The sequence below is a fragment of the Dasypus novemcinctus genome, chromosome 23 (assembly GCF_030445035.2).
Source record: "Dasypus novemcinctus isolate mDasNov1 chromosome 23, mDasNov1.1.hap2, whole genome shotgun sequence".
Classification (NCBI taxonomy): Eukaryota; Metazoa; Chordata; class Mammalia; order Cingulata; family Dasypodidae; genus Dasypus; species Dasypus novemcinctus.
This window is the reverse complement of record NC_080695.1, coordinates 3,865,034-3,892,396: the sequence shown is the minus strand read 5'-3', so window position 1 is coordinate 3,892,396 and position 27,363 is coordinate 3,865,034. Positions and strand designations below refer to the sequence as shown.

At 39.7% G+C, this 27,363-nt stretch overlaps 1 protein-coding gene across 2 annotated transcripts in view; it reads right to left on the bottom strand.

The window, feature by feature from the left end:
- Positions 1-27,363, bottom strand: part of LOC101422059 (zinc finger protein 596-like) — a 59,619-nt gene that overhangs the window by 31,916 nt on the left and 340 nt on the right. For both annotated transcript variants that reach the window (XM_023591997.3, XM_058285641.2), the window contains exons 2-5: positions 12,988-13,141; positions 3,389-3,474; positions 1,196-1,322; positions 352-444 (exon numbers count right to left, since the gene is read on the bottom strand). In XM_023591997.3, coding sequence (XP_023447765.1) covers positions 352-444; positions 1,196-1,322; positions 3,389-3,421 — 253 coding nt within the window. In that variant the 5' untranslated portion in view covers positions 3,422-3,474; positions 12,988-13,141. The remainder of the gene's footprint in view (positions 1-351; positions 445-1,195; positions 1,323-3,388; positions 3,475-12,987; positions 13,142-27,363) is intronic.

The following is a 27,363-nucleotide window of genomic DNA, read 5'->3' as shown; positions in this document are numbered from 1 at the left end:
GCAAGGAGTGCGTCCCATAAGGAGAGCCGCCCAGCACAAAAGAAAGTGCAGCCTGCCCAGGAATGGCACCACACACATGGAGAGCTGACACAAGATGACACAACAAAAAGGAACACCAGATTCCCATGCCACTGACAACAACAGAAGCAGACAAAGAAGATGAAGCAGCAAATAGACACAGAGAACAGACAACTGGGGTGGGGGGGAGGGGAGAGAAATAAATCTTTATAAAAAATACCTAATTAAAAAAAAAGAAATCATTACACACTTAAGGAAGCCTGAATTTAAAATAGCCAAGCACATACTTCATCATGAGACCCCTCTTCTAATGCAGAGGTCTTTACAGTTCACCTGGATTCTGGCTTTGAGGAAAACTTATTTCTTCTCTCGACACTTCTTCCTGTTCCAACTGGGAAAGCACATCTCTTTTGCAGACTTGATATCCTGTTTGTATGAAAAAAAGTTACCTGGATTTTGAGTTATGATAGTAACAGGTCATGATCATGATGTACATCACAAGTTACTAAAGAATAGGGTAAGCATTGAAGGTCAGCAATGCAACAATAACTTGAACTTAGATCATTGACAATGTTTCAACAGAATGTATAACTCTTGACCTTTTGCCCATTTCAATGAGGGCCATTGTTTGTTGTTACCCATGAACTAGTAAAAAGAGAGACTGAAGAATTGTCTATATTCTAAATGGTGAGAAATCTCTGTTTTCAAAGTGATTGAATATTATGTTCAAAAATAATCCAATTAACATAAATTCCCAAGAAATGATCTAAATTCTATATGGAAAAGGATATAAGCAATGTTTCTACTACTGTGTTCTGAAGCCTCAGCATAGCACTTGGAGAATATTTATTTCAGCACAACCCTGAGTGTTGAAAATTGAAATTCAAGAAAGACATTAAATTGTGGTCAAAAAGATTAAATTCTATTGAGATGAACTCGATGTAAATAAAAAATGAAGAAACAAATTCATTCAGGGATTGTTAGCACAATATAAATGTATTAAAATTACAAAATATAAAAATATAATGTAAGAAAGATTATACAATTTGGAGAAGCTGATTTAGATACCTGAATTAAAAAATGGAAGATGATTTATGATGAATATATAGGTAGATTAGATAGATGTTAGACAGAAAAAAGATAGATATAGGTGGTAGATAAAGTTTGAGAGTCTCACCTACTGAGACCAGGTTACTGATAGTCTCCAGCATCACTTCTCTGAACAGCTTTCTTTGGGTTGTGTCTAACAGGTCCCACTCTTCCTGGGTGAAGTCTACAGCCACATCCTTGAAGGTCACTAATGCCTAAAAAAAATCACAGAAATTTGTGTTCACACAGGGCTATCCTTACCAATGTCTTGAGTGGGATGTACAAAATAACAGTACTAAAGAAGCAGAAACTGTGTATATAAAACTCGAAAGGTGTTGGGGTTCCAGAAACATCATTATCAATGCTGAACTTCCATCTGCCTTTCAGATGCACTCACAGGCACATACACACTCTGAACCCAAAATCCCCATTGTAAAAGAAAATCACATGACATAGGGTATGACATACATTTGGAAATATCCCACTAAATGTCATTATGCCTTTCTGCTAATTATTGTTTTCCTTTGAGCATTAATAATAAATATTTGTTTTAGTAAATTTTAAGTAAATTTACAGATATTGTAAGGCAAGCAATATCCATTATATAAATATCATTTTGAAAAATGGGTATGGTTAGCTTACTCCCCTATATAGATGAGCTCACTTTCCTCTCAATTATAAAATCATTTAAGAATATGTTGTGCATTTTGGCAAATGTAAGTTCATGTATCAACTGCTTTCTATCTAAATTCAATTCACAGGTCTATTATTCATTAAAATGGCAGAGACCCTTGAAAACATAACCAGAATTCTGCAAAATTGAATAGGATTCAAATCACTAAGTCCTGCTTTCCTCAGTGCTACATAGCTCAGGTATTCAATGTAATGAATAAATACAGATGGTTCAGTGTCACAAGCCAGGGACTCCTGAGAGTTGTACTGATACATGGCCTTAGACTGACCATTCCTGTGGTAGGAGACCACCCACTCTCAATTTTTTCTGGAGTGTACAAAGACCAGTTTCATTGTCTCACTTTTATCTTCATCTCATTTGTCTGTGAAACATTAAAACAATCCTGTTCATTGCCTCTGGCCTTTACTGATCTTTAAAAATTTTCACTGAGACATAAATTTTATTCTACCTATTATACAGCTTCTGAAACCACAGATAAAATGAAGGAAAAAATAATTCCTATACATAGCATCCACTTATAAAATTTGAATACATTTGATTTAGAAAATTGAAGTGGGGAAATTTGAGCAAGAGTGGTAAGGAGAATTGTAGTTTTTAAAAAATTAATTCAAGGAAAGTATATGTGGCTCAAATAGTTGGGTTCCTGCCTACCACATGGGAGACCCTGTGTTTGGTTCCTGGTGTACCCCTAAAGAAAATGAGCAAGACAGCAAGCTGTCATTATGGGCTAGCATAGTGTGCTGACATGACAAAATGATGCAATGAAGAGACAATGATGTGATGGCCTGGTATGGCAACTGGATGCAACAAGATGCAATGAAGAGACACAAATAGGAAACACAGTGAGAGATACAACCAGCAGGAGAAGGGGTGGCTCAAGTCATTGGTTGTCTCCCTCCAACATGGGAGGTCCTGGGTTCAGTTCCTGGTTTCTTTTAAATAGAAGATGAGCACACAATGAAAAGACACCGAGAGTAGACAGTGAGTCCAAACAATGAGGAGGAGTTAATGAATATATTTCTAAAATCTTTTTAAAAAGTATTTCAAAATGTAAAATATATTCCATCAAAAGTTTAGGAAAATTAAAATTGGAGGAAACAAATACATTATTCCTAATTTCATTTAATTTACAAAACTTCTCATGCACTTCTGACAAATATATCTACCCCTACACCCCAGTACCTGTAATATTGGGCTGACTGCATGCACAGCTGAAAAGTCAGCATCCCTTCTGACTGTAAACATCTCTTCTTACTCACCTCTGTCACCACTATTCACCATATGGCCAGGTCTATATGATCCGTGATTTCATTATTCAATGAGGCCATGGGATCGGTGAGAAAAAGAAAACTTCTAAAATCTTCTCAGAGAATACACAGCTTTAATGGTAGCTTTAACCAACTCTTGTAATTACCTTGGAAGATTACTCATTGATCTGTACCTAACTACAATAATTAATAAAGAGTCCTATGTAAACTTAAGCTAAGATCCTTGAAAAACTCCTAAATACACTTGGAATAGTCACACCAATAGGAGAAATCTTCCCATCTGATGGAAACAGAGGTGCAAAGAAGAATTACTACTCACATGTGACTGCATTGCCAAAACCTTAGTTGGCATCTCTCTTCCTCTGGATTTTCACTCACAACCAGTTAAGCAGAAGGACAGCAAAGCTGAGAATGGAGAAAGAAATCTTAAGATTCAAATCTTGACCACAATTTTCTAGGCCCCCTCATCCTGAATGCCAAAACTTTCACCTAGGAGTATCCCCTGCCCAAACAAAACAGAACATAAGGTATGCTCAAGAGAAATAAAAAAGGACTCTCCTTTCCCACAGTCAAGATGTTGGAGATCTTATCTTCTCTGGCTAATAAAGGTATGATTATCTTCATATTATAGACAAGAAGATGAAAATCCATGAATTGCATTTATTAATTAGCCCATGATGTTCAGAGACTTTTTAAAAAATATAATGCCAGTTTTACTCCTTTTTTGTTTATAACAGCTTTTTTTAAAGATACTTAGATCACATAAGATGTTACAGTAAAAAATATGAGGTTCCCAAATACTCCCACCCCCCACCACCCCCACTCCTCCGACATCAACAAACTCTTTCATCAGTGTGACACATCCATTGCATTTGATGAATGTATTTTGGAACACTGCTACACAGCATGGGTTATAGTTCAATTGTAGTTTACACTCTCTCCCAGTCCATTCAGTGAGTTATGGCAGGATATATAAGGTCCTGTATCTGTCCTTGCAATATCATTCAAAACAACGCCAAGTCCTGAAAATACCCCCCTTATCACACCTCTTCTTCCCTCTTCCTGCCCTTGGCAACTCCCACAGTCACTGTCTCCACATCAATGATACAGTTTCTTCCATTGCTAGAGTCACAATTCTATAGCAGAATACCAGTAAGCGCACTTTAATCCCTATTTTAGTCATTCATTCTGAGGACCCTGGGACGGAGAAGTCCACTCCATCTCTAAATCAAGAGGGTGCTTAGTTCCTACATGGCTGTTGTATGGGATTCCTACTTGCAGTTATAGACACTCTCAGTTTCCTGGTGTGCTGTTTGACAATTCTCACCTCCGTTAGCTGACCTGGGTAAGTCCAATGAACCTGACAGCAGGAGTTACAACTGCTGAGGTCAAACTCAGCATGTAAATGAATTTCCTTCCCCCCAGCATGGGACATGACTCCCAGGGATGGGCCTCCCTGGTGCCAAGGGATTACTACCAAATACCAGCTGGTGATGCAACTGGAAAAAGACCTTGACTAAAACAGGGAAATGGTAAAGACAAATGAGTTTATATGGTTAAGGGACTTTGCAATGAGTCAGAAGGTCATCAGAGGGATCACATTTATGCACATCTCAGCAGGATCTCTGAAAAAGCCAAAGTAGATACAACCCCAAATAGTGGTGCTCCTGAGAGCTACAGAGACACCTAGGTCCTATAGTCATGACAGATGGCGTTCGTTGCCCTGTCAGTGGGCCCTGCTTTCGAACTTGTGCTCCTGAATGTGATGGAGTTGGGCTCAGATGTGACCTCTCTACACATGCCTCTTCTGTCATTAGTGAACCTGTGGTAGGTGCTGAGATTGGTATATGCTCAGGAAGACTTGAATCTCTGGACTGTCCATGTGCCAGCTGGGCCCTGAGCCTCAGCAGAGTTGTAACACCTGCTCTCTGGTTCACTGGAGACTTTTAATTCATTGCTGATTCCAAAACATAGGTATCCCTAACCAAAATCACACCTGTAATTGGGTCCTCATCATAAGAGGAAGCATATTGGAATCTCTGTTATAAATATTACTGGTTTTTTGCAATAGCACTGGCTCTCTGTTGGAGATTTGGACCTGAAGGTTATTGGGAATGAAAGAAAGGGAAAAAGAGAGTGAAAGAAAGAGAAAGAAAGAAAAAGAAAGGAAGAACAAGAGAGCTGGGATCAGGGGGTCTGCGAGTAGAGACTTATCAGACAACTTTATTGTTTACAAGGGGCTCTCTATATACCCCAGTCTACGTGACAACAAGCAGGAACACATAGCCTGCATGACAACAAGCAGCAACATGTAGCCTATGTGACAACAAGCAGCAACATGCATCAACTATCAGCATTACCCATAGTCTAATGAATTGAAAAAAATTCTTATCTCAAGGAACAAAGTCTAAGTGTTCTATTCACTACAAAAAGTATGTGCTCATCTTTTCTTTCAGCCTTTAACAGCTTCATCCCATTTGCCAGGAACTCTTAATCACCACATTCCTTAGGTGCAAGTGTAGTAATGGAGACAGCATGTCTCTCCTTGTGAGGCCACTGTGCCTCAGTTTCCAACAGCTATCTCACATGCATTTCTGATTTCTGGATTCCCCCTTCCTGCACTACCATGAACCTGACCTTCTGGATACATTTGTCCTAAAACATCTTTATTCTTCCATATGTACAAGGCAGCCCACTCAACACTGAGTTCTACATCCTGCCCAAATATATTTGGAAATCAACTAAGAAGCTTAAGAATATATATTATTAAAAGAAAAGAAAAAAGAAAAAAAGAATATATATATATTATTATGAGGTTGATCAGACCCAAGATTAGCTTAATCATTTGCATCTCAATTCCAGGAAGAAAATTAGTATATTCAACATATTTGGAGAATTATATATTTTTTTAAAATTTAATCTTCTCAGTAACCCAACTGATAAAGTCTAATTTACTCTTTAACAAATGTCCTACATTATGGCTCAGAGAGGTGAAGTAAAATGACAAATTATATGGTCACTGAAAAACACAGACTGAGTTTGAATTTTTTCTTCCTGTATCCCAATTTCAAATATCTTAAGGGTTATATATCACACCTAGTTATTACATGGAATGTCACCTCTCATTTCAATATTCAGATCTTCACCCTGTTGTCAAAACTTCCTCTTTATAGAGTTTGTTACTTACACCCATGAACAGCAAACCTGTTCAAGGAAATTTCCTTTTCATTGAACCTGTTGTCAGATTTTCTCTATGTTCTTGGCTAAGCTAAAAGAAATTAATTTCAAGAGCAAGCTGGGTTAGTTAGGCCAGTAACTTATTAGGGAATGATCAGAAGAGAAATGGGAGAAAATAACAGATCATGGGGCCCAAGTAAAGAGAAAGGGGCTGAAGAATGATAAAAAGGATTGACAGACAACTCCCCATTACAGATCATAAATCCCCAGGTTTACTTGTGTATTGATCAAGCTGAGGGGTGAAAAAGGCCAGAACAGGGGGCAGAAGGCAAGAACAGGGGTCAAAAGGCAAGAGAGGGTCAGGTGACCTTTGCATTTGCTTTTAGAACCATTAATTATAACACCCTTTGTTAATGACTGGAGGTAGTCCCAGCTGTTTGCTGTTTTAATTGCCTCTCCCACCAATCAATCCCCCAGGAGGGACCTATGATAAGTCCCCTGGAGAACATCCAGGGCTTCTCCTAGCTTCCAGAGGAAATCTCATTCAGAATGGGATTCTTCCAAGTTTCTCCAGCAGCCATCTTGGGAGTAACAATTTCCACATGAGCAATGGTGGTGGGTTTTCTGCCAGGTTCCAGATCCATCTATTGATTCCCTAATTTGCCTGGTTCAAATCTACTTCCCAAACATTACCTCCCAACTTATGTAGTATTTACTGCCAGATGTATTCCAAGCATGCATATTTCAGCATATATTTCATGAGAATATTTTTTTAATTTTTTAATTTTTTAATTTTTTTTTAATTTTTAAAAAGAAACTTAGATCATATAAATGTTACATAAAAAATGTAGGAGAGGGAAGCAGATTTGGCTCAAATGATAGAGTGTCCACCTACCACATGGGAGGTCCAGGGTTCAAACCGAGGGTCTCCTGACCCATGTGGTGAGCTGGCCCATGCGCAGTGCTGTTGTGCACAAACAGTGCTGTGTCATGCAGGGGCGTCCCCTGTGAAGAAGAGCCCCATGCACAAGGAGTACACCCTGTAAGGAGAGCCATGCCATGTGAAAAAAAATGCAGCCTGCCCAGGAGTGGCACCGCACACACAGAGAGCTGACGCAGCAAGATGATGCAACAAAAAGAGACACAGATTCCCAGTGCTGCTGACAAGAATACAAGCACACACAGAAAAACACACAGTGAATGGACACAGAGAGCAGACAATTGGGGAGAGGGAATGGGAGAGAAAAAGAATAAAAAATAAATCTTTTAAAAAAATGCAGAAGATTCCCATATGCTCCACTCCCTCTTTTCCCACACTTTCCCCAATAAACAGCATCCTTCTTTAGTGTGGTACATTTGTTGCAACTGATGAACACATATTGGAGCATTGCCACTAAGTGTGGATTATAGTTTATAGTTTAAACTCTTTTCCACACATTTTTGTAAGTTATCACAGGATATGTAATGGCCTGTATCCGTCACTGCAACATCATTTAGCATAATTCCAATGTCCCAAAAATACCACCATATTGCACTTATTTTTTTAAAGATATTTAGATTACATAAAATGTTACATAAAAAATATAGGTGATTCCCATATGCCCTAATCCCCACATCCCACATTTTTCCACATTAACAAAATCCTTCATTAATGTGGTACATTCATTGAAATTGAGGAACACATTTTGTAGCATTGCCAATAAGCATGGATTAAAGTTTACATTGTTGTTTATTTACACTCTCTCCCACACAATTCTGTAGGTTATGGCAAGATAAGTAATAGCTTGTTCTGTCATTACAATGTCATTCAGGACAATTCCCAATTCCCAAAAATGTCCTTATATTACACCTGTTTTCCCTCTCCCATCCCTCAGAACCTCCAGTGGCCACTGTCTCCACATCAATGATATAATTTTTTTCCACTGCTAGGATCACAATAGGTCTATAGTAGAATACCAATAAGTCTATTTTAGTCCATAGTTCATTCCCCAATCCTGAGGATTCTGGGATGGTGATGTCCATTCCACTTCAAATTAAGAGAGGGCTGTGATCCATTAGGGTTGATGAGCAGAAATTTCTTGCTTGCAGTTGTAGCCTTTCTCAGTTCTTTGGTATGGAAATTGTCCATTCTCACCTTGTTAGTTGTTCTGGGTGTGACCAATGAACTGGAGAGTAAATGTTGCAACTCCATTGAGATTCAGGGCCCAGATGGAACAGGACAGACCAAAGATTTAAGTACACTTACCAACTCTAATACTAATTATACGTTCAAATATAAGGACAGAAGAGCCATGTGTAGGGAAAACACAACTGAGTCCAATTCTATCACCTTGGGGAGTGTAAGTTCCAAAATAGGGCACATTGGCAAGACACCAAACTCCTGACCTATCTGACCTGACCCTAGTGTCTGGATGTCTTCATCGACCTCAGGAGCCCAGCTATTTGGAAAAGTATCTACTTTGGCCATTAATGAGATCCTACTGAGACATGCATAATCATAACCTCTGGAATAACCTCCCAACCCACTTTGAAGTCTCTTGGCCATATAAACTCATTTGTCTTTTACATTTTCCCCCTTTTGGTCAAGGTCTTTTTCCAAGAACATTTCTGATGCCACTGTATTTGCCTGATGTGTCAATAGATAACTTACTATTTTCCATATCTGCCCACATAGGAGGTGACTTTAATTTTCTGTCATGTTTATTACTGCATGTGACACAGCACATTACTAACCTCTCCAACTGAATTGCAGGCTTTCCTGCTTCTTTTCGAAGTCATTACCAGCAACTGCTCTCTCTTATTATACTCAATCACCTCATCATTTAACCTTATTGTTTCTCTTCTTTTATGAACCCAAATGCCCCTTGTGCCTGATCTCCTTTTCCTTCTTTCATAATCAATCTACATGAGCACTTTTATGCTTTACTCACACACCTTAAAGGATGAGTTAGTAAATGACAGGCTTCCTCTTAAGTAATCATGCTACCATCTCCAATAAGCTCCCCATGAATAAATTCAATGTGTGTGCTTCAGTCTATAACTTGGAAGTAAAGAACTGGACCTTTTGGGAACTTTTTTTTCCCTAGACTTCTCTGACATCTCAGTCCCCTGAGTGTATTCCTCCTTCTTGTGTCCTGCATGGCCGTACTCAAACAGTATTCTTAGAACATCTCAAGGCTGAATTGTAATACAGCCCCCTATCTCTCACACTTCTGTACACTATCATGACAATCACATATCTATTCAATTACTTCAATTTACTCCACGTTGGCTGAAAACTGAGCGTGTACATCTCTATTTACATATGTAAAGGCAAAAAAAATCCAACATAACTCAGGACAATACTATCACCATGAGCCCAGAAATTTAAATAAATTCTCTTTTTCTAGAGTTAACTCTCTGATTAACCTAAATGTCAATCAAGATGAACATAATCAAGATATGCCACTTTAACAAAATATTTCCTTCAAATTAAGTAATTTTGAGTTAGGACTCCTCCAGGCATCCAAGGATTGAATAAGAATTCATTTCTCAGAAACATTCAAACACATTCATATTAGCTATTATTTCAATACTGAACACTGTAGCCACTCTTCATTTCTGTGGAAATCCCCTGAAAAATTTCCCACATCATCCTGATGTTCTTTTAGTCTTTGTTTTGTCATTTCCTCAGAGATCTCTTCACTGAACCCCAACCAAAAGTATCCTTTGCCCTACCTATAGCCTATATTAAAATCTACTGTTCCTTCAGGTCACTCATATCATTTTTCGTTGTACAATTATTAATTTGTTTGTTCCTATTTTGACCTCTCCCCTGGTCTAAATGCATAAAACCCTTCCTTGAGTGGTAATATATTAAACGAGTTTCCCTTTGGCAATGAGCAAATAATTATAAATCCAGAAATATTATATAGCCACAATAATTTTACCTGACCTCAGAGAGTCTTTATCCAACTGCCTGCAGTCAAATTAAATAACACATTCTGATTAAAAAATAAATCATTTACAAAATAAATGAGGACTCTCCCACCTGGTTGAAATACTCTCCCTTATTCATAAGAATCCAAATGGACTGAGAATGCAGGGAGCCCAAGTCTTTTTTTTTTTTTAATTCATTTTTAAAAAAATATTACATTAAAAAAATATGAAGTCCCATTCAACCCCACCACCCCCACACACCACTCCCCCACAGCAACACTCTCTCCCATCATCATGACACATCCATTGCATTTGGTAAGTACATCTCCGGGCATCACTGCACCTCATAGTTAATGGTCCACATCACAGCTCACACTCTCCCACGTTCCATCCAGTGGGCCCTGGGGGGATCTACAATGTCCTGTAATTGTCCGTGAAACACCACCCAGGACAACTCCAAGTCCCGAAAATGCCTCCACATCTCATCTCTTCCTCCCATTCCCCACACCAAGCAGCCACCATGGCCACCCTTCCCACACCAATGCCACATTTTCTCTGTGAACACTGGACTGGTTGTGTCCATTGCACATCTATGTCAAGAGGGGCTTAGATTCCACATGGATACTGGATGCAATCCCCCTGCTTTCAGTTGTAGGCACTCTAGGCTCCATGGTGTGGTGGTTGACATTCTTCAACTCCATGTTAGCTGAGTGGGGTAAGTCCAATAAATCAGAGTGTAGGAGTTGAAGTCTGTTGAGGTTCAGGGTGTGGCTATCATATTGTCAGTCCAGAGATTCAAATCCCCTAGATATATCTTAAACCCCAACACCAACTACAATTCCAGTAAAGTAGCATGAAAGGCTTGTGAAAAGAGATCCCATCTGAGTCCAGTTCCATCACGGAGAAACACCGGCTCCAAAGAAGGGCCAACTGACATGGCAGTGAACCCCATCTGCCATGACCATAGAACCTGTGGGATCTCTTTAGCCCTCAAAAGAACCAATACCTGGGGTTGTATCTACTTTATCTGTCTCTGAGACTCTGCTCAGGTGTGCATAAGGGCAATCCTTCTGACAACCTCCAGACTCTTTTTTAGAGATTCATAGCCATATAAACTCATTTCTCCTTTCCATTTCCCCCTTACATTAGGTCAAACAGCATTTTAAAGTCATGTTATTATATGTAGACAGGGATATTCTGCTGATCGGCATTGAACCTTTAATTCAAGGTCATTTTCTAGTTACATCATCAGCTAGTATTTGGTAGTGACCCTCAGTGCCAGGGAGGCTCATCCCCGGGTGTCATGTCCCACGCTGGGGGGAATGCACTGTATCTACATGCTAAATTTGGCTTCGAGGCTGGCCACATTTGAGTAACACAGAGGCTGTCAGGAGGGAACTCCTAGGCACAGTGCTGCTCTAGGCCTTGTTCTTATTTCAGGCGTATAGGCTCACAAGCATAGTCATTAGTATCAGGAGCCCACTGTTGGACCCTCATTCCTTCCTGGTTCTTACCGTTGCACCTGGGGGACTGCCGCTGCTCCCCTAGGGACCACGACAGAGTACCCCCGGCCAGGAACCCAGTAACCCTCCAGCTGTTGTTTTTAATTGTTTCCACTATGAGCATATCCAAACATTACCATGCACCCTAGACATATGCCCTGTATAACTCCCTGTCAACCATATATAGCCTGTCAATAACATCCCATACCAGTATTCCTCCGCCGCCATTGTTGAGCCACTCTGTGATCCACAACTTCCTGAAAAGCAAAGCCCAATATAATGTCAGGTTCCCTGACTAGTAAAATGGAATATAGCGATGAGTCTAAAGGTTAGATCTAGAATACGTATTGATTTGGAAAATTTCTACATCCTATCTTTTTCTTTTCTTTTTTCCTAATTATTGAGCTTCTCTTCACAAGAGCCTTAGATCACAGTAATTCATATATACAATATACAGTACTCCCACACATCCACCATAAAACCTTTTCCCTTCCACAGCGATAATCTTTTAACTTATTCATATCATATTTACTGAAACTGATGTACAGACTCCAAAACAATAGCTTTCAAACAAGGTGACATCTGTGCTTACATTGTGGTCCATACTTTAGGATATACAGTTTTCTAAATTTTTTAGCTATCCTATGTTTTACATTATGGTTTACATTATTAGTCTGTCGTCCCCTACATATTTTTGGTGTAATATTACATGTATATTCATCCTCATGTACTCTCGCGAAACTCCTCTCTTGTCTCCACATTTACCTTGGTTCCATCCATTCAACATCCATTTTCCCCTCCCCTTGGGGCCCACAGCGACAGCCAATCTCCATTTCTCGAGGAGCCACGTCCAGAGATACTTGCAACAGTGTTCAGGGCCTGACTTGCTCAACTGCCCTAATGCCCTGGGAGCCACCATTTCTCTCGAGAGATACAGTTCCCTCTATGTGATGGCATTAGTCCTCCCCAGGATGTGAGTCTACCCCAACTCTCACTACTTGGGTCTCTACCCAATGGTACAACCCACCCTGGCAAAATGAGCATTCAGACATTCCCCAGGAGTCTGTCCCACATCAGACCATCCCCTCCGAGCATCCTAAACGGGTAACCCTCCTAATTATATTTTGATACGATTTTCTCAGCATTTTACTCTCAGCCAACACCTGACACTCTCCTATGTTCGTATGTTGCCCCTCCCGCCCCCCAATTTTTTGGGCAATATTACCCATCCGCCCATCCCCAGCCCCCCTCAAATCTGCAAAGCCCTGCCCAAAGGCAACCCCTTGCCCCCATTTTATCTCTTCTTTGTGCTCATACTTACTGCCAGCTCATCATAGATTCCACCCCTGCAGAAGTCAAGCCCAAGTCTTATAGAGGATGCTTTCATTCCAAGTGGAGTTCAGAGCTTCATCTCTAGAAAAACACCATTTTGATGGCAAACTCTCTTTCAATGTAGTTGTAACAGCATCAGTCCTCTAATTCAAAAGACACAATTAGATTAACACAGATGTTAGTTAAGATAAATCTACTCGACACACCTTGTGTCATTCACTTCCTTCTAAAACTCTCAAAAACAACCTTTCTGCTTTTTTCAAAGATATGTCACACTTTTATAAATTTTTATTGTCCTGGGCAACTACTCTAAAGCACCTATAGCAAAAAGCTTCTTACTAATCTGTATATCTAAGAGGAATGGAAATCTACAAATATTTTGAGTCACCCATGTGACTATATAAGTAGAAATATTTGTGCTGAAGAAACAAGGAAAATTTTTATTATTCTAGAGTGTGTATACTTTACTATCAACCGCATACTGACTGAATAAGGCAGCCATCCACAATTTTCTTCCACCAAAAAGGATGAACTCTGTACTCTTACCCAACCCCGCCTTCCATCAGAAGGAAATTCAGTAACCAGTTATAACAGGGGTTCTTAACCATTTTTGTTCCAAGGACTCCTTTGCCAGTCATGTGAACACCATGGACCCCTACTCAGAATGTAGCAGCAGATAATTTTATTACACTCAACATCGCCATGTCTTTAAATTAAAATTTTCAATTCAAACTCAAAGACCCCGTGAAAACCTGCCCCCGAAATCTCCACAGACCATGGTTTAGAGCCCCTGATCTACAGTGATTTTCAGCATGATCTGGAAGCAAAGAGGGTTCCTCATATCTGGCATGCTACTTGAAAATTGTTGACAAGTGAATTATCTCCTTTCTGCCATTTTATTCCCATCTACTGTTGCTATCATTAAGATAAAGGCTTACACACAAAAGACTGGGTGTGAATATTTTAAAAATGCACTTGCATATTTTCATGCAAAAACAGACACTAGTTAAAACAGGTATAATTATAAATTTAAATTAATGCTGTCTAAATTAACTGAAGAACCTAGCCTTTACAGGCCCAAAATTTTACCTTAGGCCCTCTGTTTATTCATAGCATTTATTTTAGGAAATTCAAATTCTCCCCATATGAAATTTTTCCTGGCAGACCTATCTCTGGGAATAAATTGAGAACATTGTCACACAAGGACATGACCCAAATTGCAAATCCTTAATGCATTATGCCAAAGATTACCTTCAACAAGTAAAGGACACTTTTCCTGTCTCACATGACAGATACTCCATTAATCATAATCTGACACCAGGATGTCAGACTTGGCCCAGTGGTTAGGGCATCCATCTACCACATGTGGGGTCTGCAGTTCAAACCCGGGCCTCCTTGACCCTGTGCAGCTGGCCCACGTGCAGTGCTGATGCGTGCAAGGAGTGCCGTGCCACGCAGGGGTGTCCCACGTGCAAGGAGTGCACCCTGTAAGGAGAGCCACCCAGCCCCAAAGCAAGTGCAGCCTACCTAAGAATGGTGCCGCCCACACAGAGAAATGACACAAGATGATGCAGCAAAACGAAACACAGATACCCGTGCCACTGACAACAACAGAAGCGGACAAAGAAGACGCAACAAATAGACACAGAAAACAGACAACTGGGGTGGGGGGAAAGGGGAGAGAAATAAATAAATAAATACATCTTAAAAAAAAAAATCTGACACCAGGATAATGGATCTACTGGAAATCACACGTAAAAATACAGATGACTAAAAGGAACCCTGACAAGTACTCCTAACTTCTGGTAATGCAAGTTAATTACAGGGTATTGAGCCATGGGTCCACATTACTCAACAAAAAAAAATGTTCTATCAGACCCCTGGACTAAGTATGCAGAGTTAAAAATCCAACTAGCCAAGAAGGAAAGTAGGCAATGTCACAAAGTAGACTACTATTCCCACGGTGACAGATCAAATCCTAGCACAGATGCTACCTTACTAATATTCATAGGGGTGCGGGGCAAGATGGTGGCTGAGTGAGCGCACCTAATAATCTCTCCTGCAAAGAAGCAGCCAGGCAGTGTTGGAAATTCTTCGGGACCAGGCTGTTTCAGGATTTTGCAGGGCAGGAAGTGTCTGGACATCGATTTGGTGGGAAGGTAACAGAGAAAATTCGTGTATAAAATAAAATTGAGGCTCTATTACTCGGAGGTGGGGGCTGTGCGCAGGACGCTCCCTCCAGGGGTGGGTGGAACCGCGGTACTGGCGCTGAGATGGCGAGCCCTGGAGGCTCTGCGGTACTGGGGAATTCATAAGCCCTGAGCGGGCTATTGGGAGGCTAACAGGGCAGGAGGCCTTCACAGACCGATTTAGGGAGACAAACGGGAGTTTTATTGCGAGGCCGGGAATTTTTGATTGCGGACACAAATAATAATGCTTCCAGCTAGAGCCCCGCCCCCAAGGCCGGCTGCCGATCTGCAGTGGCCTTAAATTGCTCACAAAAAAAAAGACGTCACCAGGAGGCTGTTTCAGGGACTGGCAGGGTGGGAGACGTCTGGAAGCCGATTAGGGGAATATTTTGAGAAGCGTGGGAATTTCGATTTCGGACTCTGATATTGGCGTTTCCGGCTGGAGCCCCTCCCCCTGGGCCTGGCTACTGATCTGCAGCATCATTAAATTGGCTGCAGTGTAGAGGCACCCCCAGGTGACCGTTTCGGGGGCTTACAGGGCGGGAGGTGTCCTGAAGTCAAATTGTTGATACAGCCACAGAAGAGACCCAACTGAGAGGGTGAATTATGGGGTTCTGACACATACGTCAGAGTTTGCGGATGTGACCTCCCCCATAGGGCTGGCACCCAGCTGCGGGGATCCCTGAAGGCTGTGTTGCACTGTGGTGCTCCCAGGCTCCTGTTAACCAGATTTGAGGTTGCCAGGTCTGTGTCCCCTAAACCCTGGTGGCCACCCCAGAGACTCCCACCTCTTGAGTCTGCAATATCACAGACTTTCTATCCCTGAATCCATCACGCCCCAAGTTCCATCTGAGGTCCTTGAATGGCCTAACTCTGAACGTTTGCATTTTTTCTTTTTTGTTTTGTTTTGTTTTTTATTTTTTATTTTTTATTGTCCTGATTGCTAACATTGCATTATCTCCTAGTCTTTTCTCCCATCGTATCCCACAAAGTATTTTTTTTTTCTCTCTGGTCCCTCATTTTCTTCTTATTTTATTTTATCTTAATTATACAATAGGTGCTGCAGGGAACACCTCACATTTGCTGGGTTCCTTCATCCTCCGTTGCCTCATTTCTGTGTGAACTGATTTTGGCTACCTACACTATCCCCTTTCCCCCACATCTTGATATCCTCCATCATCTACTGTCTCTCCTATATTCCACCTCCCTTTCTTTGAACCACAAAGTGTTTAATTCTTAATTTCTAATACCTTTGTTTTGTTTTCTGTCTTTTATACACTCTTGAACATATTGCCTTTCTTTTCTCTTTCCCTCTCTCACGAAAACACTAGCTTTTTAATTCATACCATATTCCTCCCATATTCAGTCGACTACCTCATTATAGGTACTCTACCTACTGCTATAACTCTACACAACTTACATGAATGTAATACCATCCTCCCACATCTCATATTGTTGCTCTGTTAAAATTTATTACCAATACTACTTTACACATTTTCCTTGCTTACACAATTGCGTTTCCCTGGCTCTAATACTTTCCTTCAAAGTGAACTCAGCCAGCAACAAGATATTAGAATAAGAAGAACAAAGTGACAAAGAGAAGATATAACACTTATGCAAAAACAACAGCTAATTAATCCCCAAGACTAGACAAAGAAGCTAAGGAACTGATTAAACCAGTCAAGATTAAATGATGACAAGACAGCAACAAAAATCTAAAAATCAAACCAGAAATCAGAAAAACATGGCTGAATCCAATGAACAAACTAAAAACCAGGAAGGGGAGCAGAACCTCGCACAAGTAATTAAAGATCACAGAACATATATCACAGACGAATTTAATGAAGTAAAGGAAGAGGTTAACAATATGAAGAAAACACTTGGAGGGGAAATTGCAGACATATGCAAAAAGATAGCAGATATGTTGGGAATGAACACCACAGTTCAAGAAATCAAAAATACACTCGCTGCAAATAACAGCAGATTAGAAGAGGCAGAGCAGAGAATTAGTGATGTGGAAGAAAGTACATCAGAAATCAAACATTTAGTAGAATTGATCGATAAAAAGACAGAAAAAATCCAGCTAGGACTTAGGGACCTGAATGACAATGCAAAACGCACAAACATACGTATTAAAGGCATCCCAGAAGGAGAAGAGAAGGGAAAGGGGTCAGAAGGAGTGTTGTAGGAAATAATGGCTGAAAACTTCCCAAATCTACTGAAAGAGACAGATGTACATATCCAAGAAGCACAGTGTACCCCAATCGTCATAAACCCCAACAGGCCAACCCCAAGACATATACTTGTCAAATTATCCAACGGTCAAGACAAAGAGAAAATTCTAAAAGCAGCAAGAGAAAAGAAAACCATCACATACAAGGGAAGCTCCATAAGATTAAGTGCTGATTTCTCATCTGAAACCATGGAGGCAAGAAGGCAGTGGTATGATATACTCAAGGTACTAAAAGAAAAAAATTTCCAACCAAGAATACACTATCCAGCTAAACTAGCATTCAAAAACGATGGAGAGTTCAAAATATTCACAAACAGAAATTGAAAGAGTATGCCAACAAGAAACCTTCCCTTCAAGAAATTCTAAAGAGAGTTCTGCAGGAAGAAGGGAAAAAACAAGACAGGCAGAGTTGGAGGAGAGTGTAAAAGCAACAAAAAAGACAAAAAGAGAAGAAAAAAACAAACAAAATATGACAAACACAAGTCCAATCAAAATATGGCTAACATAAATAATTCCTTGAAAATAATAACACTGAATGTCAATGGATTAAACTCACCTATCAAAATATTCAAACAGGGACATTGGATAAGGAAATATGACCCATCTATATGCTGTCTACAAGAAACACATCTTAGACACAGAGACTCATGGAGGTTGAAAGTGAATGTTTGGAAAACAATCTTACAAGCAAACAATAACCAAAAAAAGGCAGGAGTAGCTATATTGATATCAGACAAAATAGACTTCAAATGCGAAACAATTGTGAGAGACAAAGAAGGATACTGCATATTAATGAAAGGGACAATCTGTCAAGAAGAATGAAAGAACAATGATAAATATTTCTGCTCCTAACAAGGGCGCCTCTAAATACGTAAGGCAACCACTGGCAAAACTAAGTGAAAGAATAGATGCATCTACAATTATAGTGGGGCATTTTAATACACCACTATCAACTCTGGACAGAACATCTCAAAAGAGAATCACAAAAGAAACAAAATCTTTGAACAGTATATTAGAGGAGCTGGATCTAATGGACATATACAGATCATTACATCCAAAAACAGCAGGATGTACATTTTTCTCAAGTGCACATGGATCATTCTCCAAGATAGACCATATGCTAGGCCACAAACAAAGGCTTAATGAATTCAGAAAGATCGAAATTATACAAAATAATATCTCTGAAAACAGTGGAATGAAGCTGGAAATCTGCAAGGGCCAGAGGCCCAGATGTCACACCAAGATATGGAAATTAAACAGCACACTCTTAGAAAAACAGTGGGTCAAAGAGGAAATCTCAAAAGAAATCAATGACTACCTTGAAACAAATGATAATGATAACACAACATACCAAAATATATGGGATGTAGCAAAATCAATACTGAGAGGGAAATTTATAGCCATAAATTCATACATCAAAAAAGAAAGAGCAAAAATTGAAGAACTACCTGCACATTTGGAGGAATTAGAAAAAGAACAATGTAATCCAACAGGAAGAAGAAGGAAGGAAATAACAAAGATAAGAGCAGAACCAAATGAAATAGAAAATAAGAAAGCACTTGAAAAGATAAACAAGACCAAGAGCTGTTTTGAGAAGATCAATAAAATTGACAAACCTTTAGCGAGACTAACAAAGAAAAAAAGAGAGAAGATGCAAATACACAAAATAAGAAATGAGAAAGAAGATATTACCACTGACCCCACAGAAATAAAGATTATCATAAGAGGATACTTTGAAAAACTATATTCCAACAAAATGACAATTCAGAGGAAATGAACAAATTTCTAGAAACACATAAGCAGCCTATATTGACAAAAGAAGAAATTGATGATCTCAACAAACCAATCACAAGAAAAGAGATAGAATCAGTCATTAAAAATCTCCCAACTAAGAACAGCCCAGGGTCAGACGGCTTCACAGGTGAATTCTACAAAACATTCTGGCAAGAAATAACACCAATCCTGCTGAAACTCTTCCAAAAAATTGAAACAGAAGGAACATTGCCTAACTCTTTCTATGATGCCAACATTACCCTAGTACCAAAGCCAAACAAAGACACCACAAGAAAGGAAAATTACAGACCAATTTCTCTAATGAACCTAGACGCAAAAATACTTAACAAAATACTTGCTAATTGTATTCAACAACACATTAAATGAATTATACACCACGACCAAGTGGGATTCATTCCAGGTATGCAAGGATGGTTCAACATAAGAAAATTGATCAATGTAATACACCATATAAACAGATTGAAGGAAAAAAACCACATGATTATATCTAAAGATGCAGAAAAAGCATTTCACAAAATACAGCACCCTTGATAAAAACACTCCAAAAGACTGGAATACAAGGAAATTTTTTGAACATGATAAACAGTATATATGAAAAACCTACAGCCAGCATTGTTTACAATGGAGAAATCCTAAAATCCTTCCCTCTGAAGTCAGAAACAAGACAAGGATGCCCACTGTCTCCCCTTCTATTTAACATTGTCTTAGAAGTATTTGCTCGAGCACTGAGGCAAGAACTAGATATAAATGGCATTCAAATTGGAAAGGAAGAAGTCAAAATTTCATTATTTGCAGATGACATGATCCTATACATAGAAAACCCTGAGAGGTCTACAACAAAGCTTCTAGAACTCATAAATGAGTTCAGTAAAGTCGCATATTATAAAGTCGCAAAAATCAGTAGCATTTCTGTACACCAATAATGAGCAAGCTCAGGAGGAAATCAAGAAACAAATACCATTCACAATAGTAAATAAAAAAATCAAATATTTAGGAATAAATTTAACTAAAGATGTAAAAACTTATACACCGAGAACTATACAAGACTGTTCAAGGAAATCAAAGAAGACCTAAATAAATGGAAGAATATTCCCTGTTCATGGATAGGAAGACTAAATATTATTAAGATGTCTATCCTACCAAAACTGATCTACACATTCAATGCAATCCCAATAAAAATCAACACAGCCTTCTTAAAGGAACTAGAAAAACTAACTATGAAATTTATTTGGAAAGGAAAGAGGCCCCGAATAGCCAAAGACATATTGAAAAACAAAAACGAAATTGGAGGAATCACACTACCTGACTTCAAAACATACTACAAAGCTACAGTAGTGAAAACAGCATGATATTGGCATAACGAGAGACACATAAACTAAAGGAATTGAATTGAAAGTTCTGATATAGAACCTCATATATATAGCCATATAATATTCGATAAAGCCACCAAACCCTCTCAACTGGGAGAGAATGGCCTATTCAACAAATGGTGCCTGGAGAACTGGATATCCATATGTAGAAGAATGAAAGAGGATTACCATCTCACACCTTATACAAAGATCAACTCAAGATGGATCAAAGATCTAAATACAAGAGCCACGATCATAAAGACCTTGGAAAGCAGTGTAGGGAAACATCTACAAGACCTTGTAATAGGAAATGGCTTCATGAACATCACACCAAAAGCACGAGCAGCAAAAGAACAAATAGATAAATGGGACTTCCTCAAAATTAAAGCCTTATGCACCACAAAGGAGTTTGTCAAGAAAGTAAAAAGGGAGCCTATACAATGGGAGAAAATATTTGGCAACCATATTTCCAATAAGAGACTTTAACTTGCATATATAAAGAATTCCTATATCTTGAAAATAAAAAGATAAACGACCCATTTAAAAAATGGGAAAAAGATTTAAACAGACACTTCTCCAAAGAAGAAATACAAATGGCTAAAAAGCACATGAAAAAATGCTCCAAATCTTTAGCTATCAGGGAAATGCAAATAAAAACTACAATGAGATACCATCTTACTCCCATAAGATTGACAGCTATGAAAAAAACAGAAGAATACAAATGCTGGAGAGGATGTGAAGAAATTGGAACACTCATCCACTGCGGGTGGGAATGCAGAAGGATCGAACCATTCTGGAGGACAGTTTGGCGGTTTCTCAGAAGACTAACCATAGATTTGCCATATGACCCAGCAATACCACTGCTGGGTATATACTGAGTAGAACTGAAAACAAGGACACAAACTGATACATGCACACCAATGTTCACTATCGCCAAAAGTTGGAATTGACCCAAATGCCCATCAACAGATGAGTGGATCAATAAAATGTGGTATATACATACAATGGAATACTACTCGGCTTTAAGAACAAATACACTACAAACACACGCGATAACATGGATGAATCTTGAAAACCTTTTGTTGAGTGAAGCAACCCAGGCTTTGAAGGACAAATACTACATGACCTCGATATGAAATAAGCAAGCTTCCTCAGAGAGCTAGAGACTAGAAGATAGGCTCACAGGAAATCGGGGGGTAGAGGAAGGATGTAAGCTGACATCTACATGGGAAAAATCTATGATAAGCTGGAGGTAAGTATGTGCACAAGGAAGAGATAAAATGGGGGCATAGGGTTACCTTTGGGTGGGGCTTTGCGGGTTTGAGGGGGGCTAGGGATGGGTAATATTGCCCAAGAAATTGGGGGGAGGAAGGGGCAACATACGAACATAGGAGATTGTCAGGTGTTGGTTGAAAGTAAAATACTGAGAAAACCTTTTCAAAATATAATTAGGGAAGTTACCTGTTTAAGATACTCAAAGGGGATAATCTGACACAGGACAGACTCCTAGGGAATGTCTGAATGCTCATTTTGCCAGAGTGCGTTATACCATTGGGTAGAGACCCATATAATGAGAGTGAAGTTAGACGCACATCCTGGGGAGGACTAATGCCATCAAATAGAGGGAACTGTATCTCTCAAGAGAAATGGTGGCTTCCAGGGCATTAGGGCAGTTGAGCAAGTCAAGCCCTCAACACTGTTGCAAGTATTGCAGAACATTGCTCCTCAAGAAATGAAGATTGACTGTCACTGTGGGGCCCAAGGGGAGGGGGAAATAGATATTGAATAGATGGAACCAAAGTAAATGTTAGGGCAAAAAAAGTGTTTCACAAGAATACACAAGGATGAATACAAAACATGTATTATTACATCAAAAACATATAGGGGACGACAGACTAATAATGTAAACCATAATGTAAAACATAGGATAACTAAAAAATTTAGAAAACTGTATAGCCTGAAGTATGAACCACAATGTAAACACAAATGTTACCTTGTTTGAAAGCTATTGTCTCAATATCTGTATATCAGTTTCAGTAAATATGATATGAATAAGTGAAAAGATTATCTCTGTGGAAGGGAAAAGGTTTTATAATGGATATGTGGGAGTACTGTATATTGTATAGATGAATTACTGTGATCTAAGGCTCTTGTGAAGAGAAGCTCAATAATTAGGAAAGAAGAAAAGAAAAAGATAGGATGTAGAATTTTTCCAAATCAATGTGTAGTCTATATCTAACCTTTAAACTGGTTGCTATATTCCATTTTACTAGTAAGGGAACCTGACATTATGTTGGGCTTCACTTTTCAGGAAATTATGGATCACAGAGTGGTTCAACAATGGCAGCAGAGGAATACTGGTATGGGATGTTGACAGGCGATATATGGTTGACAGGGAGTTATACAGGGCATGTGTCCAGGGTGCATGGAAATGTTTGGATATACTCATAGTGGAAACAATTAAAAACAACAGCTGGGGAGGTACTGGGTTCCTGGCCGGGGGGGGGGGGGGCTCTGTCGTGGTCCCTAGGCGAGCAGCGGCAGTCACCCAGGTGCAACGGTAAGGACCAGGAAGGAATGAGTGTCCAAAAGTGAGCCCCTGATACTAATGACTATGCTTGTGAGCCTATACGCCTGAAATAAGAACAAGGCCTAGAGCAGCACTGTGCCTAGGAGTTTCTTCCTGACAGCCTCCGTGTTACTCAAATGTGGCCAGTCTCAAAGCCAAACTCAGCATGTAAATGCAATGCCTTCCCCCCAGCGTGGGACATGACACCTGGGGATGAGCCTCCCTGGCACCGAGGGATCACTAACAAGTACCAGCTGATGATGTAACTAGAAAATGACCTTTAATTAAAGGTTCAACGTGGACTAGAAGAATCCCTGTCTACATGTAATAACAGGAGTTAAAAATGCTGTTTGACCTAAAGTAAGGGGGAAATGGAAAGGACAAATGAGTTCGTATGGCTATGAGTCTCTAAGAAATAGTCTGGAGGTTGTCAGAAGGATTGCCCTTATGCACACCTGAGCAGAGTTTCAGAGACAGATAAAGTAGATACAACCCAAGGTATTGGTCCTTTTGAGGGCTAAAGAGACCCACAGGTTCTATGGTCATGGCAGATGGGGTTCACTGCCATGTCAGTTGCCCCTTCTTTGGAGATGGTGTTTCTGCATGATGGAACTGGACTCAGATGGGATCTCTTTTCACAAGCCTTTCATGCTACTTTACTGGAATTGTAGTTGGTGTTGGGGTTTAAGACATATCTAGGGGATCTGAATCTCTGGACTGACAATATGATAGCCAGGCCCTGAGCCTCAACAGACTTCAGCTCCTACACTCTGATTTATTGGACTTACCCACTCAGCTAACATGGAGTTGAAGAATGTCAACCACCACACCATGGAGCCAAGAGTGCCTACAACTGAAAGCAGGAGGATTGCATCCAGTATCCATGTGGAATCTAAACCCCATCTTGACATAGATGTGGAATGGACACAACCAAACCAAGGTCCACAGGAAGGAGGAATACAGTAAGGATTAGAGTCGACTTAATGATATCCTATTCATGAACTATTGTGGTTAATAATTGATAAAATGTGGCATTGGTGTGGAAAAAGTGGCCATGGTGGCTGCTGGGTGCAGGGAATGGGAGGAAGAGATGAGATGTGGAGGCATTTTCAGGACTTGGAGTTGTCCTGGGTGGTGCTCCAGGGACAATTGTCGGACATTGTATGTCCTCCCATGGCCCACTGGATGGAACATGGGAGAGTGTGGGCTATGGTGTGGACCATAGGCCATCGGGTGCAGCGATGCCCAGAGATGTAGTCACCAGATGCAATGGATGTGTCATGATGATGGGGGAGAGTGTTACTGTGGGGGGAGTGGTGGGGTGGGGGCGGTGGGGGTGAATGGGGACCTCATATTTTTGAATGTAATATTTTTTAAAAAATGAATAAATTGAGTAGAATTTGGAAAAAAAAACTAATATTCATAATGCATAAAATCTTTATATTTCATTATACTTTGCCCTTGTACTGGCTTAGAAAGACAATGTCATTGGCTGTTTCTACAAGGACTTTTCAAAGGAATGTAACCTTATAGACTGAATTGTCACCATAAATCCTGATATCTGCACATTGCAAGCGACCCCATAGTTCTACCCATAACAAATTTCTTTTTTTATCCCAAATGGTTCACTCTCTTCAGATCAAACGGCACCATCTGTTTCATATCAGATATGAATACTAGACCCAAGTCTTCTTTATTCTGCTTTAAAATTTCTTGGACCTGGAACCTTATAACCAAGAATTAAGAATTAGCTTAAGTTTATGATTACTGAATCATTATACAGATGTTTTTTCCCCTTATTTTTTCACTATATTATAGAATAGTCTAAAGCTAATACCTGAAATTACCGAAACTGGCTAGGTCAACCTCACCTTACTTTATGGTTATTTCAAATGAGGCACACCCTTGTGTACACATACTATTGTGATGGTTATTAGAGTCTGATCTTACTTTTGTTTATGTTTATCTGAAAACAAGGTTTGTGTATATTTACTATTGTGATTATAACCACTCCACCCTGCCCTGTTTGAAACCATAAAAACCCCAACCTCCTCAAAATCAAGGAGGCACATTTTTGGGTCCTTCTAGACCAATGATCTCTTTGCTTGCCTAGCAAATAAACTTTCTCACTTGGAAACCCAGTGTCACAGGAATTGGTCTTTAAAGTGTATTGGAAGGAAAGAACCTGTTTTTGCTCAGTGTAAGCCACACAATAGACACAACTGATTGAGAGAATTATAAAGATATCATAGAAGAGCTTGGAAAACTTGCCATAATAGTCCACATACCTCAACAAACTACAAGTTACATTAACAATGCATGTCTACTTTCAGGTTTAGGTTACTGGATCTGCAAAATATTCACAACACAAATAATTTTTGGTAAGCTTTTCATTTATAGTCTCAATAAGACAGACCCTTGGATACTAAGGACAAATGATAGTATTCCTACTAATAAATCTGTAAACAACATCACATTGACTGTATTTACATTGTTCTGCCAGGCAATAATTTTTTAAAAATTTTTCTAAGATTTATTTTATCTATTTATTTCTCCCCCACCCCATTGCCTTGCACTTACTGTATGCTCTCTGTGTGTTCTTCTATTTCTGCTTGTCATCTCTTTAGGTGGCACTGGGAATTGATCCTGGGACCTTCTAGAGTAGGAAAGATGTGCTCAAACTCTTGTGCAACCTCAGCTCCCTGGTCTGCTGCATCTCTTATTGTCTCTCCTCTGTGCCTCTTTCTGTAGCATCATCTTACTGGGCCAGCTCTCTGCATGGGCCAGTTCTCAGCACTCCACTCAGGCCAGCTCACCATTTTGGCCAGCTTGCCTTTCAACAGGCAGCCCTGAGAATCAAACCCTGGACCTCCTATATGGTAGGTGGGAACACAATCACTTCCCCAGGCAATATTTTTGTTTTGGAAATGTTATTAGATACTTGACTGGGTTGTAAATTACCTTTACAGTTGACAAAATGCCTGGGCAATGTGCATTTGGTCACCTCACAGTCCTTTAGGAATTTATAATGAATCTGAAACTTCTCACTGGACTACTCCCCTCAACCTACAGTAGGGGGAAAGAGAATTTACTCAGGGAGGTAATGGTTCTGGGTTTGGGTCTTTGGGTAGATTGCTGCTACCTTGGCTTAGGGCTAACACAAATGAAAATAGGATTAAAATCACAATGGAGAAATTACTGAATCTACTGCTAAAGCTATAGCTGCACAACAACTCATTAGATTTATTAGCTTAATTTGTTACTTATTAGCTGAACAAGGAGGCATTTTTGTCATTGCCAACACCACCTGTTGTATTTGGGTACACACTTCTGTGGAAGTTAAGGTAAAATTAAATGAAATAATTAAATGCACTACATGACTTAAACTGGTAAGGCCTTTCTTTTGATCACTTTGATTTCATTTGGGTCAAAACATGGGAACTAGGCTTAGGCATATACTATGAGGTGGGCATTTGGACCTTTTATCCCTCATAATATTCATTATAATCTCCCTGGTGGACTGTCTGTCCCAAAGATTTGAATGTAGGTCACCAACCACTTGTGACCCAGCAAATGATTTCTTTATGTCTGGGATGACCTAAAAATTATGATCATGTTAAAACTGACATCATGATCATCTATGAGCCCAACATGAAAACAACTAGCAAATATTACCCCAAGGCCTTACAGGCAGTAAATGAACACCGGTTCAACACCTTCAATTTTTATCACAATTCCCAATGGCTGACAGCCAGATCAAACTGGCGTTTAAGTTAAATAAATTAAGTAGACCTTTAAGCTAAGCCCTACATCAGCAAACTAAAGCTTAACTTAATTCCTATCTCTTATAAGCCCTCCTTTCCTCAGTACAAGAAACATAACAGCCTGCCATAATTTGACAGTTTTTCCTCTCTTCCTTCTTCAGGAATCTTGATCTATTCTCTTTGTTTCTGTATAGAATTTTGTCCCCTGCTCCTAAGATTTGTTTAATCTTCCTCACTCAGTGCCCATTTTCCTTACACTTTTCATTTATGGAACTCTCCAGTCCAGCAGGTGTTCAGTTTAATCCTCCCTCTCCATTTTCCTCTGTGAGGCTTTTCTGCCTAAAGTTTCTTCCCTGCTAGGTTTTCCTGCCTCGGAGAGTCATTGCAGAAAGTCGGGACCCTCGGAAAGGTCCAGTCTGCATTTAGGGAATTCAACCGGCAGAAACTGGATGTGGTGAGTGCACCGC